This window comes from Diceros bicornis, chromosome 19 (assembly GCF_020826845.1).
Source record: "Diceros bicornis minor isolate mBicDic1 chromosome 19, mDicBic1.mat.cur, whole genome shotgun sequence".
NCBI classification, from domain to species: domain Eukaryota; kingdom Metazoa; phylum Chordata; class Mammalia; order Perissodactyla; family Rhinocerotidae; genus Diceros; species Diceros bicornis.
The window spans coordinates 17,325,850-17,344,869 of record NC_080758.1 but is presented as its reverse complement, the minus strand read 5'-3'; the positions used below and the strand labels follow the sequence as shown (position 1 = coordinate 17,344,869).

At 41.9% G+C, this 19,020-nt stretch overlaps 2 protein-coding genes across 3 annotated transcripts in view; one reads left to right on the top strand and one right to left on the bottom strand.

Annotated features, from left to right (window-relative positions):
- Positions 1-2,188: 2,188 nt before the first annotated feature.
- IFT52 (intraflagellar transport 52) overlaps positions 2,189-19,020 on the top strand; it is a 31,569-nt gene continuing 14,737 nt past the window's right edge. The window contains exons 1-8 of one of the 2 annotated variants that reach the window (XM_058562668.1): positions 2,189-2,300; positions 4,703-4,827; positions 6,316-6,403; positions 9,544-9,673; positions 9,971-10,046; positions 11,139-11,210; positions 15,388-15,514; positions 18,682-18,768. In XM_058562668.1, the coding sequence (XP_058418651.1) occupies positions 2,280-2,300; positions 4,703-4,827; positions 6,316-6,403; positions 9,544-9,673; positions 9,971-10,046; positions 11,139-11,210; positions 15,388-15,514; positions 18,682-18,768 (726 nt within the window). In that variant the 5' untranslated portion in view covers positions 2,189-2,279. Of the gene's footprint in view, positions 2,301-4,702; positions 4,828-6,315; positions 6,404-9,543; positions 9,674-9,970; positions 10,047-11,137; positions 11,211-15,387; positions 15,515-18,681; positions 18,769-19,020 lie in introns of those variants that run through there. The other variant, XM_058562669.1, reaches the window with a different exon arrangement.
- On the bottom strand, positions 14,673-15,099 carry LOC131418427 (peptidyl-prolyl cis-trans isomerase NIMA-interacting 4). Its single transcript, XM_058562670.1, has one exon. It carries the CDS (start codon positions 15,085-15,087, stop codon positions 14,692-14,694), a length of 396 nt encoding a protein of 131 aa, XP_058418653.1. The 5' UTR covers positions 15,088-15,099; the 3' UTR covers positions 14,673-14,691.

Genomic DNA, 19,020 nt, shown 5'->3' with positions numbered 1-19,020 from the left:
TGACTGGACAGAATGTGTGCACAGAACACCTCGTGAATTCAGGACACCCTGCCCTTGTAGGATGGATCATGCTGCCTTATTTCAGGGAAAAGTGGTTTCTTTTTCACAAACCTGTGGTTCCTCACCTACTTCAGGGTGGTCTTATCAGCTTTCAGGTTTGTGGACAAGAGGGGAACTTTCTTAACATCAGTGTGTGCTAGGGATTTTATTGCCTTTTCCTCTTAACTCAGTGCCACTCTTTCCCCCCATTTTTGTTTACCAGCCCCTGCCCCAGGAATTATAGAGGATGAAGCTGGAAGACCATGGCAAACACACCAACAACACTGACACTGACCTACTGGAGATGGAAGCTGGGTCAGGAAGAGCTACTGTTACCCTTCGGCATGTGCTGAGAACTCGGACAGAAACAATCTGTCTGTTAATTAACAAATGTGGGCCATGATGAGGGAGAGGCCAAAATTCCCCCAACTTCCCAAAACAAAAAGCAGAAGAGTGTAATTGTCAGAAACGTAATAATATTGTTAAAAGTACACAATTTGCTATGGATTGTGAAACACAAAGTGGTTCTACCTGTTCGAAGACTGTAAGATCACAACATTTTCACTAGGATAGAAAATAAAAATGACGAAAAATCATGCTATTGAATTGATCATGCTATGCCTATGTCTACTGAGCACATTCTGAGTTTTATGCGCATTATCTACAATCCTCACAGTAAGCCAGCATTTAGAAATTATTAACCTCACTTTACAGATAAGAAACGTTCCCTCAGAGATATTAAGCAACTTGCCCAAGGTCACCCAGCTGGTACATGGCACAGCCAGGAAATGAACTTGGTGGCAGCTGATTTTAAAACTCTTGCTCTTTCTACTGCCTCCAACAGCGGGAGAAGTGCTCTGGGCAGGTACTCTTGGTCTTCTAGCAAACACTGACTGCACATCAGGCAGAAGGATCCCAAGACCAGTCCCAACCCTCAGGTGGCACAGCCTACTCTCTCTCCAGTGGGAATACATCACTTCCATTTTTATCCCTAACTGCAGATGCTATTCATCCAATTTTGCACCAAAATACAGCCTCCCTAGGAAGAGAATTCACCATCATCCTCCACTTTTTAACTTTGCAGTGACAGCAGTTGTGAAAAGGCAACAAGAGTTGTGTGTGCATTTTGAGATCCTAAAACTCCTACTACTCTATACGTGTTGAAGATGGTAACAAATATAAATGTAAACCAAGACCGTCAGATGTCTCTGCTCTCCAGGGTTTGACTCAGCCAGGCGGCAGCGTTGCCCACAAGTCCACACTCTCTCAGGGCAGGCACGGAGCGCTCCCCTCTGAGAAGGGTGGCCTGTTTTTGGTCACCGGCGCCTGGTTTCTCATTTTCACGGCGGGTTATTTCGCATAAGCAGTTCCTTCTGCCCTGAACGCCCTTCCCCAGCCCTTGCCTTAATGAATACCACACTTCTTTCGCATCTTTGCTCATTGGGGGCGCCTTTCTCCCCACCTCCTGCCCCTCACAGCTCTCTTCACACAGTTTATATTTTTACTTTTTTCTAGGATCTGGCCAGGTGTAACTCCCCACCTGGGGACGCCTAAAAGGCAGGTTCACCGCCATCTCCTGGGCCTGGCACTGTGGCTCTCAGACACGCGGAGCTAATCAAAGACAAAGAACTCTCACTTGTTACCATCCTCACCACTAAACCTGCCCTCCGTCCTCCAGGAAGACCTCCTGGCCTCCCAGAGCGCCCAAGCCCTCCCACATCACGCATCCAGCCGCCAGTCCCGCGTGCCCTACACTCCCCGCCGCCCTAGAGTCAGCGGCGAAGCCCCACCCCCTGCCCTCCGCCGGCCCTGCCGCTCCGCGCCTGCGCTCACGGGGTCGAGGCCGCGGCGTTCCCCACCCTCCTGCCGGAAGCTTTCACTATGCTCCTCTCTCGGGATGGAGCGAAGCTTGGGCCCTTGGGACCTACCATTTTTATCAGTGTTTAATAATAATACTTGATATTAAAGGAGAAAATTAAATGGGTTTATGTTTGGCCTAAATTAATCCACGTTCTGTTTGGATCCACCCCTCATTCAATATAATGGTACAGTCCCACATTGGCCCCGCCCCTATCCACACCACCCCTGTCGGTCAAGGTGCAATGGCGTCTTCCGTTCTGTCGTCATCACGTCAGATAGATCCTCCCCGCGGTCCACGGCTTCCCGGTGCGCCGCTTCGCCTCTACGTTGCTAAGCGACCTTGGATACTTGGCGGGGATGCTGGGCGGCGTCAGGTGAAGATGGTGGTCACTGGGCCTCAGGTAAGAAGGGCTCCGACGGTGATGGGCCGGCCAGGGTGTTGCGGCGGCCGTGGAGCTGGCAAGGGCCTCGCCCGACTGTCCTCGGGGCCTCTGGGCCAGTCTTAGGGGAAATCGAGTTCCGCTGGGGTAAAGTAAACCGGCGGCGCAGATATAGGCCCGGATCCTCGACCTCAGACGGGGCTCGAATCTCCGTTGCCTCCACCTGGGAGATTTTTGGTCGTCCTGCTGAGTATGCAAGAGCCTTAGACAAGGAATCGTAACGTCTTAGTCTCATCCCCTTTTCCTAGGTATCTTGCTCTTAAGAATCTGCCCTACGGCAAAAAATAATTAATGGCAAAAGCAGAAATATATAAATTATAGTAGTACCTATGATGGCGAAAAATTGAAAAGATGCCCGTGAAGGCAGTAGTTGAGTTCATTATGGGATAACCATGCAATAGATCATGCAACCACTAACCTAATCACAAAGACTTTTCTTTCAGAAAACAGGAGAAAGCAGAATACAATACTGTGTGTACACACGGTGAAAACAAGCATGCGCATGGGTGGAATGGAGCCTGAAAAGATAGCTGTGGTGGGATCATGGGTGATTTTTTTTTTAACATGACACAATGATTTTGAAGTTCCACTGGAAGAATAAATATGTGAGACTAGCCAGGAAATTTCTAAAAATTAATGATAATAAGGGGGATTAGCTCTTCAACACCACCAGATATTATAACATAGTATACAGCTATAGTAATTAAAATAGTATGGAACTGAACAGGAACTTACAGGCAGATAAAACATAATACAATTCAGAGTAAGATCCAAACATTTATAGGGATTTATTATATAGTCAAGGTGGTATTTCAAATCAGCATTGAAAAGATGGATTAGTGTCAGGCAACTTTCTAGTAATTCAAAAAGAACAATAACGAAGTTCATTTTGAGCACCAAAATAAATTCCAAATTGTCCAAAATTTAAATCTTAAAAAACGACATCACAAAAGTACTAGAAGAAAGCATTGTTGGATGTATTTATAATCTTAGCATGGCAAAAACTCTCCTAAATATGTCATGCAATCCAGAAGCCAGAAAGCAAAAGATTAATGCTTTTGACTCTACAAATTTAAAATCTTTTGTATGGCCTGCAGAATTCAACCAAATCAAACCAAAAAGCCACCAGAAATTAAGTGTAAAAACAAACTTCTGGACGTATTTGTTTAATGGTCAATTAGAAAAATATTAAATCCAATAGAAAAATGAGTAGAGCATATGAACAAGAAAATCAGAAGAAATATAAGTGGCCAATATACACTGTGAAAGATGGCCATCTCATTTCAAAGTGCAAATTAAAACAATAATGAGGGGATTTTTCTGGCCTATCTTATTAGCAAAGGTGAAAAAGACTGGAAATAGGATTTTGTAGAAACAGCAATGTATTAGTGTTAGTGGAAATAAGTTTTGGAGGGGAACATGGAGATAATTTACTTAGCTCTTCAACAGGTAGGAATTTACAAATAGGCAAAGTGCACAAAACGTTCAAGGATGATGTTTGTAGCATTGTTTTACTAGCAAAAATTTTGGGAAAAAAACAGATGTCAATCAGTATATGACTGGTTAAATCAATTATGGTACATCCATTAAATGGAATATTGTGCAGCAGTTTAAAAAAATGTGGTAAATCCATATGTACAGACATGGAAAGATGTGAAAGATACAAGGTTAGGTGAAAATAATGTGTTGCAGAGTAGTGCATATGGTAAGATCTTATTTCTTAAATAAAACTATAAGTTAACATATGTATAAAAAGAATCTAGAAGACTATACCCCACACTTAATAGTAGTTAGCAGTGAAGAATCAGTTGGGAAACATGGTCTCCCCACAAGGGTAGGGTGATTGCAGGGCAGGGCCATAGGAGTGTCTGGTGGAAAGGCCAGGGCGAGAGACAGGAGGCAAAAGCCAGGGTTGGCCTAGGTTTCTGCAGCTGTGATTATTCATTTCACTCTCTTTTTTTTTAGTGAGGAAGATCAACCCTGAGCTAACATCTGTTGCCAATCCTCCTCCTTTTTTTCTCCAAAGCCCCAGTAGATAGTTGTATGTCATAGTTGCACATCTTTCTGGTTGCTGTATGTGGGACGCGGCCTCAGCATGGCCAGAGAAGCAGCGCGTGGGTGCACGCTCAGGATCCGAACCCAGGCCGCCAGTAGTGGAGCGTGTGCACTTAACTGCTAAGCCACGGGGCCGGCCCCATTTCACTCTTGACCTTTGAGAATTGTGGGGATTTCATAGCTAGATTGCAGCTGTATACCTTTTCTTGATAAATTAGAAGAAGTAGACTATTTATTCCTTTTGGGGTCTTTCTTTTGCAATATTGTTTATTGTTTCCCTTTTTCTGATTCCTTCTTTTTTCCGTGAGGTAACCATGGAGAAAGAGCTTCGGAGCACCATTCTTTTCAATGCATACAAAAAAGAATTATTTACCACCAACAATGGCTATAAATCCATGCAGAAAAGACTTCGGAGTAATTGGAAGATTCAGAGGTGACCATGTGTATTATTTTCCCTTCTAAGTGATAATAATAGCCTGCTGGTAACACTGAAAAGTTTTTATTTTCTTATGTAAGATAGATTGTTCTGGTGGGAGGAGCTCAATTTAAAGATCGTTCAGAAGTAAATAAATTATTAAAACATTAGGGGCCGGCCCGGTGGCACAAGCGGTTAAGTGCGCGCGCTCCGCTGCGGCGGCCCGGGGTTCGCTGGTTCGGATCCCGGGCGCGCACCGACGCACTGCTTGGCAAGCCATGCTGTGGCGGCGTCCCATATAAAGTGGAGGAAGATGGGCACAGATGTTAGCCCAGGGCCATCTTCCTCAGCAAAAAAAGAGGAGGATTGGCGGATGTTAGCACAGGGCTGATCTCCTCACACACACACAAAAAAAACATCTCTTTCAATAAGTGGCAGTTAGCATATTGTTAAGTTGTCCCCCAAATCTCAAATCAAAAAATTATTCTAGGGCCAGCCCCATGGCTTAGCAGTTGAGTGCGTGTGCTCTGCTGCTAGCGGCCCGGGTTCGAATCCTGGGTGCGCACCGACGCACCGCTTCTCCGGCCATGCCGAGGCGCCGTCCCACGTACAGCAACTAGAAGGATGTGCAGCTATGACATACAACTATCTACTGGGGCTTTGGGGGAAAAATAAATAAATAAATAAAATTAAAAAAAAATTATTCTAATTATACATATACAACTTTTTTTTTTTCTTTTTTTGTGAGGAAGATCAGCCCTGAGTTAACATCCATGCTAATCCTCCTCTTTTTGCTGAGGAAGACTGGCTCTGAGCTAACATCTATTGCCAATCCTCCTCCTTTTTTTCCTCCAAAGCCCCAGTAGATAGTTGTATGTCATAGTTGCACATCCTGCTAGTTGCTGTATGTGGGACGCCACCTCAGCATGGCCGGAGAAGCAGTGTGTCGTTGCGCGCCCGGGATCCGAACCCAGGCCGCCAGTGTGGAGCACATGCACTTAACCGCTAAGCCACGGGGCCGGCCCCATATACAACTTTTTAAGAGATTAAAGGCTTTCTCCTATTTTAACTTGGGTCAATACTTCAGTTTAGGGAAAGGAAAAAAGAATCTCTCTCTGTCTTTGTGTGTGTGTGTGTGTGTGTGTGTGTGTGTGTGCATGTGCGTGCGTGTGTGTGTATGGTTTTTCTTAATAATTAAAGGTAGGTAATCATACAAGGTAATGGTAGAGGTGATTGAATTAGTAGTTGGAGGACTCTTTGTGCTCTAGCATTGTTTAATTTGTACACCCTGGCTTATAAGAAGTATTTGAGCAGAGGCCAATGATTGTGGGGCCGGCCTATAGGAGGGATTCTCAACTTTGGGAGAAAGGCTGGACCAGGTACCTCTAAATCCCTTCTTTGCTGCGCCTGTGTAGCCTCTGGTTCCATACAGTCTAGAGGCTAAAATAATTCATAAATTGGCTTAAATTATGGATCTAACACTTGCTTTTAAAATCATATTTCCAGCTTAAAAGATGAAATTACATCTGAGAAGCTAATTGGGGTAAAACTGTGGATTACAGCTGGGCCAAGGGAAAAATTTACTGCAGCTGAGGTAAGAAATATCCGTAAAGAAATATATTGAGATGGTTAGGAGCATGGACTCTGCAAGCCTAGATTTAAATCCCTCTTCACCACTTACCATGTGGCCTTAAGGTAATCACTTCATCTCTCTCTTCCTCATGGAGTAGCTGTGATGATGCACTGAGATAAGGCATGTAAGGTGCCAGACACATAGTGCAGGCTCATTAAATATCAGCCATACTTCTTTGCCATATTTTTGCTTTGAAAATAGGAAAATTCCATTAAAAATTAAGCTGGTTTTTATTCTGTTTCATGGAATAGACAAAGAGTGATAAATGTAAAGTCCAGAGAACATAAATAACAAGTGTTGGCAAGGATGTGGAGAAATTGGAGCCCTTGTGCACTGCTGGTGGGATGTAAAATGGTGCAGCCTCTGTGGAAAACAGGATGGCAGTTCCTCAAAAAATTAAAAATAGAATTATCATCCAGCAATCCCACTACTGGATATATATCCAAAAGTATTGAAAGTAGGATCTGGAAAAGATATTTGCATACCCATATTTATAGCAGCACTATTCATGATAGCCAAAAAGTGGAAGCAACCCAGATGTCCACCAGCAGATGAATGGATGAACAAAATGTGGTATATATATACGATGAATTATTATTCAGCCTTAAAAAGAAAGGTAATTCTGACACATGCTACAACATGGATAAATGTTGAGGACGTTATGCTAAATGAAAAAGAAAAATACTTTATGATTTTATTTATGTGATGTACCTAGAGTAGTCGGATTCAGAGAGGGAGAGTTAGAATGGTAGTTGCCAGGGGATGGGGGAGGAGCGAAATGGGGAGTTATTGTTTGATGGGGTAGAGTTTTAGTTTTGCAAGATGAATTCTGGAGGTTGGTTGCACAGCAGTGTGAATGTACTTAACACCACTGAACTGTACCCTTTTAAAAATGGTTAAGATGGTAAATTTTATGTTATGTGTATTTTACCACAATTAAAAAACAAAAAACCCAGAATAAAGCAAGAGCCTTTCTCACTGAAACTTGGAAGTGCCTTGGTGTTCAGGGAGCGTTGTCGGGAGTAGGGAGGTCGAGGCAGGGTGGGGCCGGTGTGGTCCTTAGACGGAGGCCGTCCAAGGTGTCCTGCCCTTACCTTGGGTGAGGCCAGGGGAGGAGGTCCACAGGGGAGCAAGCAGCCTCAGGAAAGCCAGAGCATCCAGAAAGAGGCTCCGAGACCAGTATCTGGCCCTTTTCCTAAGAGGGGTGAGTGCCAGGCCAAGCCTTACTTAAAGCTCTCAAGGATGCAAGGCAGTGACTTCCAAAATATGGGAGTCCTTTGAGAGGCAGATTTGGTTCCAAAGAGCTAAATTAGCCTAATAAAATGTGCTCTTACCAGACCAGTCCCTGGTACCACACCTTCTCTCTAGAGTTGGAGTGAGGTAGGAAGGAAAGGGAGAAAAGCTTTACCTTCTTTCTAAAAACCAGTATTCCTTTGCATTTTTATTCTTCCAGTGGGCTGATCCTAGTGGTCAGCAGAGGTCTTCCTCCAGGGTGGAGATCACTGCTACTGGCCTTTTAGGCCTAGTAAAGGGGTCGGTTCACCCCTCAAGGACTATATGATCCCTCTTTGATGATGTCCTCCAGAAACTTCTGTGATGGAACAGACATCGTATGTCTGATGTTAGATGATAGAATGAAGCTAGAAACTAGGCTGAATTCAGAGTCTTCCCCCGTTTCCCACCTCTACGACATTGGCTCATCATGCTTGCTTGGTGGTGGTTTTCAGTCACCTCCAGTTGTCCCCGACCATGCTTCCCAACTCGGTCAGACCAACGTCCACCTATGTTATAAATACCACCTTCATTACCTTGAATTGATAATATAACCCACCACCATTTAAATAAAAAGTCAATGTCCTAACTGTAATGTAAAGAAATTAAAGGAACATGATTTATAAAATAATTTGTATGCTTCAAATTATAAATGTTTGTGCAGATATACACTAGAAGAATATATGTATTTCAGTTTGTTAATGCTTGAGCATACATACACTAGAACACTTTTATATTTAACGTTTTGAAACAAAGGCTAAATAAGTATATAGAATCACCATGAACCAGGAAAGTCTATTGTGCAGAGTCCAGGATCTGTGAAGTTATGTCTCATTTGGGAGCAAGCCCTCTTGATGGTGTTAATTGTTGCACTATGTTTTTTATATTTAGGGAGTTGGAGGGGAGAAGGAAATCTAGGGAGTGTGCAAGAGCAAGTGGGGCCTTGCTGTAGCCACTCTGGTCCGTGCTGGACCAGTGGTTTCCAAAGTGGGATGCATGTGATGAACTGGGGTGCCAAAAGGAAATCATAGTTATTATTCATATCTTTATTATCCTTAAAAAATTTCCTTTTGGGGAATATGTTTTATAATTATATAAATACATACTTTATATACATATTGGAGTGCATGTTCACGTTTTTTCTGATGGTGTGCTTAAAGAAGTTGAGAGGCTGTTTGTCTAGACCACCCGCCCCAGGTTTTCTCAGGCTGGGTCAACAGGATCACCCCTGGATTTTTCTGCCCTCCCCAGCTTTGTGAAAGCAAGAGAGAGCTCCCCAAGAGATAAGCAGACGACATGCATTTCTCACTGTGGCTTGATCAGTCAGTGACTTGAACAGAGTCCTCCCTGGGGGTGGTATGAAACGCCTTCCTCCTGATATCCTTGGCTGGCAGTGAGGAGAAAGCATGGTCTAGATCAGCAGTTCTCAGCCAGGGGTGATTTTGCTCCCCCTCCCCTGGGGACATAATGGTAATGTCTGGAGACATTTTTGGTTGTCTGGAGAGGGTAGGTACACCTGGCATCTAGTAGGTAGAGCCCGAGGATGCTGCTGATTTGAGGAGACCTGTGAGCTTCCTTCAGCTAATAGTTGTCCACTCTTGGTTTGCTGTCCAGATAGTTAGCTTGGAAAATGTCAATCCATTTTGAGTATTTTGGAGCTTATGCTTAAAGACAAGCTTGGAAATTTTACACAGAGAGTAAATTTTATATTATCTTATATGCATTTATATTGAAGTGCCTTTATGGATTTGAAGTGTTTATTTTCAGCTAGTAAAGGTCTTGTTTCTAGTATTGGGTACATTCCTAGATTGTTTTTCTCCTTTGCGCAGTTTGAAGTCCTGAAGAAGCACCTTGATGGCGGTGGAGATATCCTTGTGATGCTAGGAGAGGGTGGGGAATCCAGATTTGACACCAATATTAACTTTCTCCTGGAAGAATATGGAATCATGGTTAATAATGGTAATTATTATTATTTATTATTTTAATAGAGGCAATAATTTCCTATTTGTTGTTCATATTGTAGCCCTCTGGGCCTAATAGTACAATAGAAAAAGCCCTGGGCTGTGGGGGTACATGGTGCAGCATTCTGGCCTCACGGGCAGTCTGAACCTTCTGGGCCTAGGCCTCTTCCATTTATAAAATGAGAGGGATTGGAACAGAGTTTGGGGTTCCTTTCAGATCAAAGTTTTATGTGTCTGTAATATAAAACTTATTTCTGTTATGTAAAATGTACCTTCTTCTCTTTTCCCCTTAAAGATGCTGTGGTTAGAAATGTGTATTATAAGTATTTCCATCCTAAAGAAGCTCTGGTTTCCAATGGGGTCTTGAACAGGTAAGTGTGTTGCAAACAGAAATGTCTTTTCAAATGACTCATCTTTCTACATGAGTCTTCCCTCCTCTCTTCTCACACATTCTTTTCCCTGGCGCTTCTTCCTTTCTCGCCTTTTTGTTTTGTTGTATTATAATTTATTTTATTATATTACTCCTCATCTATCAAATTATATTCCTCCCATCTTTTGAAACCTTACTCGACATTCACCTTTTTGTCAGTCAAAATACATTCAGTAGCAAGCAACAGAAAACGCTGTTCAAATGGGATTTAACAATAGAGACTTGATTGATTCGTGTGATTGAAAAGCCCAGAAATAGGGCAGGCTGTGGATATGGATGGACTGAAAGATTCGTGATGTCCTCAGGGCTCCAGTTCCATTTGTCTGCAGTTCTCTTGGCTCTGCTCTCCTGTGTGTTGACTGAATAGTTAACAGTTCCCAAATTCATATCCACAGGCCACATCATCCAGGTTGAGAGAGCACACGTGGGTCCCAGCATTACCAGCAAGAGTAGTCCTGAGGCTTGCTCTGTTTGAGCTGGCCTAGGCCACATGCCCATCCCGAACTGGTCGCTGTGGCGGAGGGCATAGAATGCCCTGATGGCACAGCTAGATCATGTTCTCCACCCCTGGAGCCTGGGATGAAGTCAGTTTTTTCTGATCCACTGGATCCTAAAACATAAATTGGGGGCTTTGAGGAAGTGCGAAATGAATGCATGAGGGGCAAATCAGGGGACCTCTGTGAACGTTTCCCTGTACTCAAAAGGATTCATTCCACACTTGAACTTGCTGTATGCCAGGCACTCTGCTGGGTCTGACGATGCAGAGTCTAGAACACGGGACTAGAATGTGGGTCTAGTATATGGACCCTTCCCTCAGGACTCAAAAGAGGAACTGATCATTATTTTCATGTTCACTTTTGCAAGCTTCCCAAAAGAGGAGGAGGTTTGTAGGTGTACCTTTATTTAATTTTTAAGAATTGTACCTTGAACAAGTCTGCGAAGTCCTTGCATCTAGGTCATACTTAGTGTTAATGAATGGAGTGTGAAATTCCCAAATTTTCTTGTTTACTAGATTTTAATTTTTTTCTTCAAGGGAAATTAGCCGAGCTGCAGGGAAGGCTGTGCCTGGAATCATTGATGAGGAGAGCAGTGGAAACAATGCTCAGTGAGTGTGTTTTCTGAGACCACCTGAAGAGGATGTATTTGTCATTTTGAAGGGTTTTTTCCCCAAAATGAAGAGTTTTCATTTTGATTCCAAAAGTAATTCTCACCAAAAAACCAATTTGAACAGTTCAAAAGGAAGAAAGTAGAAGTCCTCCATTGTGAATCCATGCCCCTCTCCTTGAAGATAATCAGTCTTAACAGTATGGTATTTAGATTTCTAGATTTTTTTTTTTCATATATAAAAATACAGATAGGTACCTTATCATTTTAATGACTGGATAAAACTGAATGTATCCAAATTTATCTAACCAATCTCCTATTATTGAACATTTAGGTAGTTCATAATATTTTGCTTTAATAGTACCACCTAACATTTACTGAGCACTTCCCATGTGATAGGTGTGTATTACCTCCTTTAATCCTCACAACAGTCCTGTAAGGTTATAGACACAATAACGGAGAGGTTAATTACCCAAGCTCACTTGACTAGTAAGTTTCAGAACTTAGTTTCAAACCTAGACAGTCTGCTCCAGGGCCTGTATTCTTAACTTCTGCCCCATATTGTTACTATAAACAATTTTATATTTGTTATTATGAATAACAAAGCACAAAGTGAACATCTTTGTGTACAATTTTTGTGCACTTGTGCTAATATTTTAGTAGGCTGGATATTAACATTGGAATTTCTTTTTTTTTTTTTTTAATTTATTTATTTTTTCCCCAAAGCCCCAGTAGATAGTTGTACATCACAGTTGCACATCCTTCTAGTTGCTGTATGTGGGACGCAGCCTCAGCATGGCTGGAGAAGCGGTGCGTCGGTGCGCACCCGAGATCCGAACCCCGGGCCGTCAGCAGTGGAGCGCACGCACTTAACCGCTAAGCCACGGGGCCGGCCCAACATTGGAATTTCTAGGTCAAAGGTCTTCCAATGGATACATTGCCAGGTCACCTGCCAGGCAGTTTGTAGCACTTACTGTCCCCATGAACATGCCCCTTTTTCCTCTCTTACCAGCATGGAGTATTCTAGTGAAAATGATACCTCTTTATTTTAACTTGCATTTCTTTGATTGTTAATGAGTGGGATGGCCTCTAAAGTCTATTGGCTGATTGTATTTCTTCTGTGAATTTCCTGTTCACTGCTTTTTGCCCATTTCTCTATTGATGGTTTGTCTTTTCTTATTCATTTATCTGACCTCCATGTGTTGCACATATTTTTCCCAGTTTACCTTTGTACTTCGGGGTATTTTGCCCCATAGACGTTGAACATTTTTATTTCCTTAAAGCATACTACAAAGCTCTAGTAATTAAAATAATGTGGTAATAATACAGAATAAGTAAAAAATAAGTAAAAAATTAGAATCAGACTCAAAATATATATGGAAAGTGGGGGTCATTAGTTTATAGTAAAAGTGACTTTTTTTTTTTTGGTGAGGAAGATCGGCCCTAAGCTAACATCCTTTGCCAGTCTTCCTCTTTTTGCTGAGGAAGATTAGCCCTGAGCTAACATCTGTGATCATCTTCCTCCATTTTGTATGTGGGATACCACCACAGCATGTCTTGATAAGCGTTGCATAGGTCCATGCCTGGAATCCGAACCTGTGAACCCTGGGCCGCTGAAGTGGAGCACGCAAACTTAACCACTGCGCCAACAGGCTGGCCCTGTAACGTTTTAAATTATTGGAGAATGGATGGCATAATTTTGGCTAACTATTTGGAGAAACATTTCCATTTTCAGACCACATCCAAAAATATATTTTAGATGGATTAAAAATTTAAATATTGGGCCAGCCCAGTGGCGCAGCAGTTAAGTGCACACGCTCCGCTTCAGCGGTCCGGGGTTCGCAGGTTCGGATCCTGGGCACGCACCAATGCACCACTTGTCAAGCCATGCTGTGGCAGCGTCCCATATAAAGTAGAAGAAGATGGGCACAGATGTTAGCCCAGGGCCAATCTTCCTCAGCAAAAAGAGGAGGATTGGCATCAGATGTTAGCTCAGGGCTGATCTTCCTGACCAAAAAAAAACAATTTAAGTATTAAAAATGAAACTATAAAAGTACTAAAAGAAAATTTGGGTGAATATTGTATAATCTTAGAGTAGGGAAGAGCTTCCTTACTATGAACCAGGGTGAAGTCATAAAGAGGAAACATGTAGGACAACTTACAGAGTTAACAGTTTTGACATTCCAGAATCACAATCTAATTCTTGAGCTTTGTGTCAGCTCATCCATTGGTGTAGGTAAAAGAACTGTGTACTTGGAGTTAGAAGGAGTTAGAAGTTTGATTTCATGTCGTACTTGCAGGGTGACCCAGGGCTAAGTAACTCTCAGCTTCTGTTTCCCTCTCTATGTAATGGGGACAATATTAGTCTTTCAAAGTTGTTGGGAAACTCCAGTGAGGTGATTCTTGTGAACGTGCTTGTACCTTACGAGGTATAAGGCATAGTGTCTTACCTGCTGTTGTATTATTACTTCATTGGTAATTGTATTGAAGGGCAAATGGCTGCGTAATCTGGAAGCAGCACAGCTTACTAGTAGGCTCTGAGATGTGGCTAAGCAGTCCTGCTTCGTGCTTTGAAATATTTTGTCCTATTGGAATCTCAGATTATCTTGGCCCATTCTCAGAGAGTCTCAGATTCTCAGCCTCATTTCTTATCATGTACCTTTTCCCTTCTCTCTCTACTGTAGCTACACTGACCTTGTTTCAACTCCTTAAATATGCTAAGCTTCTTCTCACCGTAGGGCCTTTACGTATCTGTTTCCTCTTCCAGGAGTGCTCCTTCCCAAACTTTTCACCTACCTCATCTTACTCATTCACATGTGGTTTGTAAAAGGGGTAGATGCGACTTTACTGAAGGGATGGGAAAACTGACACAGGAAGGAAATAATTTTAAACTTAAGCTAAAAAGAATTTTCTAATAGTCTAAGGGAAATTAAAATCTTTATAGGGGATTCCTCATGGGCCCTCCCCCTGCCTCCCCACACCCTGCCCCAAGTTTCTAACTTTATGCTCTGGTTTTAAGATTCCTGTTTCTCTCCATTCTAAGAACACTTCCTTCAGACAGCTACCTTTGCAGAGCTCCATCTTTCTTTCAGTAAAACCCTAACCCCTCCTGCATGGGTCCGCCTGCACCTCATCCTTACCCTCTCCATCCCACCCTTTCTAGGAGGACATTGCCCCAAGTCAGACGGACTGACTCTGGATGCTCTGAGTCTTTGTTAGGACAGTGGAGAGTAGAGGAGGGACTGCAGGGCAGGGCTGTGTGGAAGCATCCCGTGTGGGGTAAATGCATGCCTCTGTTCATGTAAGCACTCAACTGGTAACACACCCTTCTAATGACTGGCGGTAATTCTTAGAGATGGCACCAGTCAGATCTCTGAGGAGGAAGATGTTTACCTCTAAGACACTGTTACACAGAGCAGGTTCACGTGTACCTCTGGTTCCATTCTTTTTTTTTTTTTTTTTTTTCAGTCTTTCATACAATTTTATTTTCTCCCTTCAACCATAATAATATGATATCCAAATTTTGTCTTTACTGGAGGGTCTGTAAACACAGGCTTATCCAGCCCACTGATAGGCAAGGCAAATGCTGCTTCTTGAAATGGTCCCACCATAGACCCTCTGGTCATCCAACCCAAGTCGCCCCCTTGCCTGGCTTTATCTTCACTATATTGTGCAGCCACTTCATTGAATCTCATTCCAGACTTTAACTTTTCCATGGCTTCCATGATTCTTCCTTGTTTTTCACACAGAATGTGTCTGACCTTTACTGCATTGCCACCACCTTTGGGACCCTGAGCCTTCTTGTCAGAACTGTCACTCCCAGAGGCTGCTCCTCCTTTCCCTACTTTTCCAGAACCACTTTTTCCTTTGGGCGGCATCTTCGAAACTTGCCGTTCTCTGGTTCCATTCTTAGATGAGGCCCCCTCTCCTTCCTCCCCTCCACAGGGGCTATTTTAGTCCTTCCAGTTACAGTCATTTACACTTGCTTTTATTTACGTTCTCACCTTAAAATGCTTTATTAAACTTGTAGCTAGAGTTATACCAATTTTCGAGTTAAGAAACCAGAGCTTAGAGGAAATTTTATGTTTGATGGTAAATTGCTGAAGAAACATTGAGATTATCTTAAAAATTTTTTTATTCATTTTTTTTAATTTGAATATTTATTTAATTTTTTACAGGGCTCTCACCTTTGTCTATCCTTTTGGTGCTACACTGAGTGTCATGAAACCAGCAGTGGCTGTTCTGTCCACAGGCTCTGTCTGTTTCCCGCTTAACAGACCCATTCTGGCTTTCTATCACTCGAAGGTACAGCCTTTCCTAGATATGGGTGGATATGTTATTCTTATTACTGAAATAGTAAAAACTACTTTACTGTTCCCAGAGGGGTTTCATATGTTTTATCATTGATCTTCACAACAGTCTTGCGAAGTAGTATTTCAATGATCTGCATTTTACTTATGGGGAAACAGTGGATTGTCCAGTAATTGATGGAGTCAAGATCTAAACCTAGCTCTTAACATTCTAAATCCAAAGCTTTTCCACTGTAGCATGAGGCTACCTGGATTATAACTCTTACGATAACTTGTCATCCTGGTATGACTATGGGCTCTCACCCTCATTAGGTCTATTCAGGGAAAGGTTGAGTTAACAAACGACACCAAATTGTGCAGAATTGTGCTGCTTTTATTTTAGTTTATCCCAGAAAAACATATCAGAAGACTACTTGTCCAGTTCTCATCCTGGAGGCCCCACAAATGTGGGAACAGGTGCTCCCAGAGGACACAGCCGCCCTCATTATGACCCCACTTTTCCTCTGCCTTTTAATTCATATTGTGCTGAATTCACCTTCATCTGTCCACTGAGACATAGAATTCACCAGCTGACCTCCCAGTTTTTCTCCAGAGACCTAGATGTCCCTAGTTCCTCACAATTCTATTTTTCTTTATGGGACCAAGGTATTACCTTTCTCTCCCATATTTAAAAGTTCTGACCTCATTATATTAGGAAGTAAATACATGTTTATGCTATGTTTGAAAGATGATATTTAGACAAAATTCATATAGCTATTATGGTGGTTAACCTCTTCCAAATGGCTGGAAATATTGCTTTAAAATTAGAGTGAAGTATTATTAAATGATTGTGGATATGGAAATAATTGGTTTATACAGGCCGTCAGTTTATAGTACAAAAGTAACGAGACTATTTTTAGGGGCCTCTGGTAGTTTAATACTAGAAGTATAATTATTCAATTTGTGCACAGAGATTTTACCTGGCTTTATCAGTGGATTTTTATGGAGCATCTGTTGGGTTCAGAATTCTGTACTAAGTGTGGCGATTTGTCTGGAACTCACGAGATTATCATCTGCCCATTGCCTAGCCATTTAAAGCCCATTTTCTCCTCCTCACAGGCTTTCCGTTCTGCTTTATGTAAACGTAATGTTTCAGAGAGGTTGTTGCCTGTCACTCGTAAGTTTGTGAGATGAACCAGTGGTCCCAGAGAGGAGGCCACTCTCCATCCTCCTGGAAACCATGAGCAAGGCCAGGCTAGCACTGGGGGGTTCTGCCTCCTTGTCCAGGGCCATTGCCTTCATTGAGGTTATCATGAACCTTTCTGGGTCTTTGGTTTACTGGGATAGACTCGTTAATATTGAAGGAGCAAATCAGTTCTTAAGTAGACATACTCTTGTTTAATTGGAACAAATGATAGATAAATGCTGGAAAAGAAGGCTGAAGACAGTGGTAGAGTATCTGTCAGGACAGAATAAAAGGACTAAAGGAAGATCCATAATCTATTTGAAATAAATGAGGTGGGGAAAAGAAGATAATATTCAAGAAAAGAAAGCCTAACTCTGAGTGTAGTGAGAAGGGAAAGTCCTTCACTCTTCCTGTATTTAGTTACTTATGTGGATTCAAATTGCAGCTCAGAATTCTACCAAATTCACCTCCTGTTTTCGGTAACTGATCTATTTTCAATGGTTTTGGTATAGTAATAGCATTATTTTCCTATGAAGCATTTGCATAATGTGGTACAAGTCAGTTTGTTTTGCAAATTTTGTTTGATTTATGGAATTTGTGTGTGTATCTCTTGACGTCTCTGGCTTTGGTGTAATTCTTTCCTGTAATTATAACTGTGCCTGTTCCCTGTATGTGATGCTGATAGAAAAACTTATTGCATTTTGTATTTTAATATTGTACTGTTTTTCTCCTTACAAAAGTAATACATGCTCACTGTAGAAAAACTGGAAAATAAAGAGATGAAGGAGGAAGAAAGAATGCCTCCCGTTGCACGGCTCTGATGTAGCCCAGGCAGCCGTTTCGATCATTTCCCCCACTTTTGCTTGTGCCTCGTGTGTGTGTGTGTGTGCCTCGCAGGCTTTAAACTAGGGTAGCTGTGCGGTTGTGGTATACTTTTTTATTAACCTCATGTTATGACGGAAGCATTTCCCCACGTTACTGAAAACCCTTTCTAATACATCATTTAACAAGTGGAGGAGGTTCCATTATTCTTAACCATTTTTCTGTGGTTGAACATTGGAATTTATTTCTAATTTTTTGTGATTATGACTATAAAATTGTGCATAGAGTTTTTTGTGTATTTCAGACTGCTTTGTTGCATATGTTGACAGTTTCACCAACAATGTCTGAAAGAACTTATTTCACTGAAACCTGACCAACACTATATGTAGTCATTTTTTCATATTTATTAATCTGATAGGCAAAAATACTGTTTTGATTAGTTTAAAATTACTAATATTGAAATTTTTTCATATTAACCAGTTATTTCTTTTGTGAATTTTTTTTTTTTTTTTTTTGAGAAAGATTAGCCCTGAGCTAACATCTGTTGCCAATCCTCCTCTTTTTTGCTGAGGAAGATTGGCCCTGGGCTAACATCCATGCCCATCTTTCTCTACTTTATATGGGATGCCGCCACAGCATGGCTTGACAGGCGGTGCATGGGTCCGCACCTGGGATCTGAACCTGCAAATCCCAGGCCGCTGAAGCGCAGCACGCAAACTTAACCACTATGCCACCAGGCTGGCCCCTCTTTTGTGAATTTTTCACGCTCATGGCTTAGTTTTCCATTTGGATCTTTAAGTTAAATACTATTTTTTGGTACTCATAAATGTCTTTAACTCTCCACAGATTATCTTTGGATTTATCTTTTTCCTCCTTCAGGTTACGGTCTTCATTTATAAGACAACTGATAATGGGAAAATGCTATAGAACCAATTCACAGTGCTTTTTGTTAAAGTCAAATAGAGGAATACATAAGTGTCTAAAATGAGAGGCAGGTTGGAATGCAGTTCTTATCATAGTTGGTATTTCTAGACCATTAAAACCCTGATGAGAATTGGCCCTTATTAGTATATGAGACAGTAGCTCACATGAGTCTGATGACAAGGGTTTGGAGACCAGGATGCATGCAGTGCATTTTGGGATCTGAGTATCTGACCCTGCTTTGTCATTGACAGAACCAAGGTGGGAAGCTGGCAGTGCTTGGCTCGTGTCACATGTTTAGTGACCAATACTTAGATAAAGAAGAAAACAGCAAAATCATGGTAAGCTTTTCTCTTTTATCACATTAATGTGTAATGCGAAAGTATATTTTCATGTCATTTAAAAAAATACTGCCAAGTTCATCTCTTCATTTAAAACCAGCTATTCAGAGCCCATTATATGCCAGGCACTGAGAATACAAAGTTAAGTCAGGTAGAGTGTCTGCTTTGAATAAGTTTATAGTACATTGAGAAAGAGTGAGAGAGACAGAGAAGTAAATCCAGAAGGATATGGTGAGCGTTTCCAATTCAACT

Bases quoted from the DNA above. Each gene is read 5' to 3' on its own strand.
- LOC131418427 (XM_058562670.1), bottom strand. From the start codon at position 15,087: ATGCCGCCCAAAGGAAAAAGTGGTTCTGGAAAAGTAGGGAAAGGAGGA.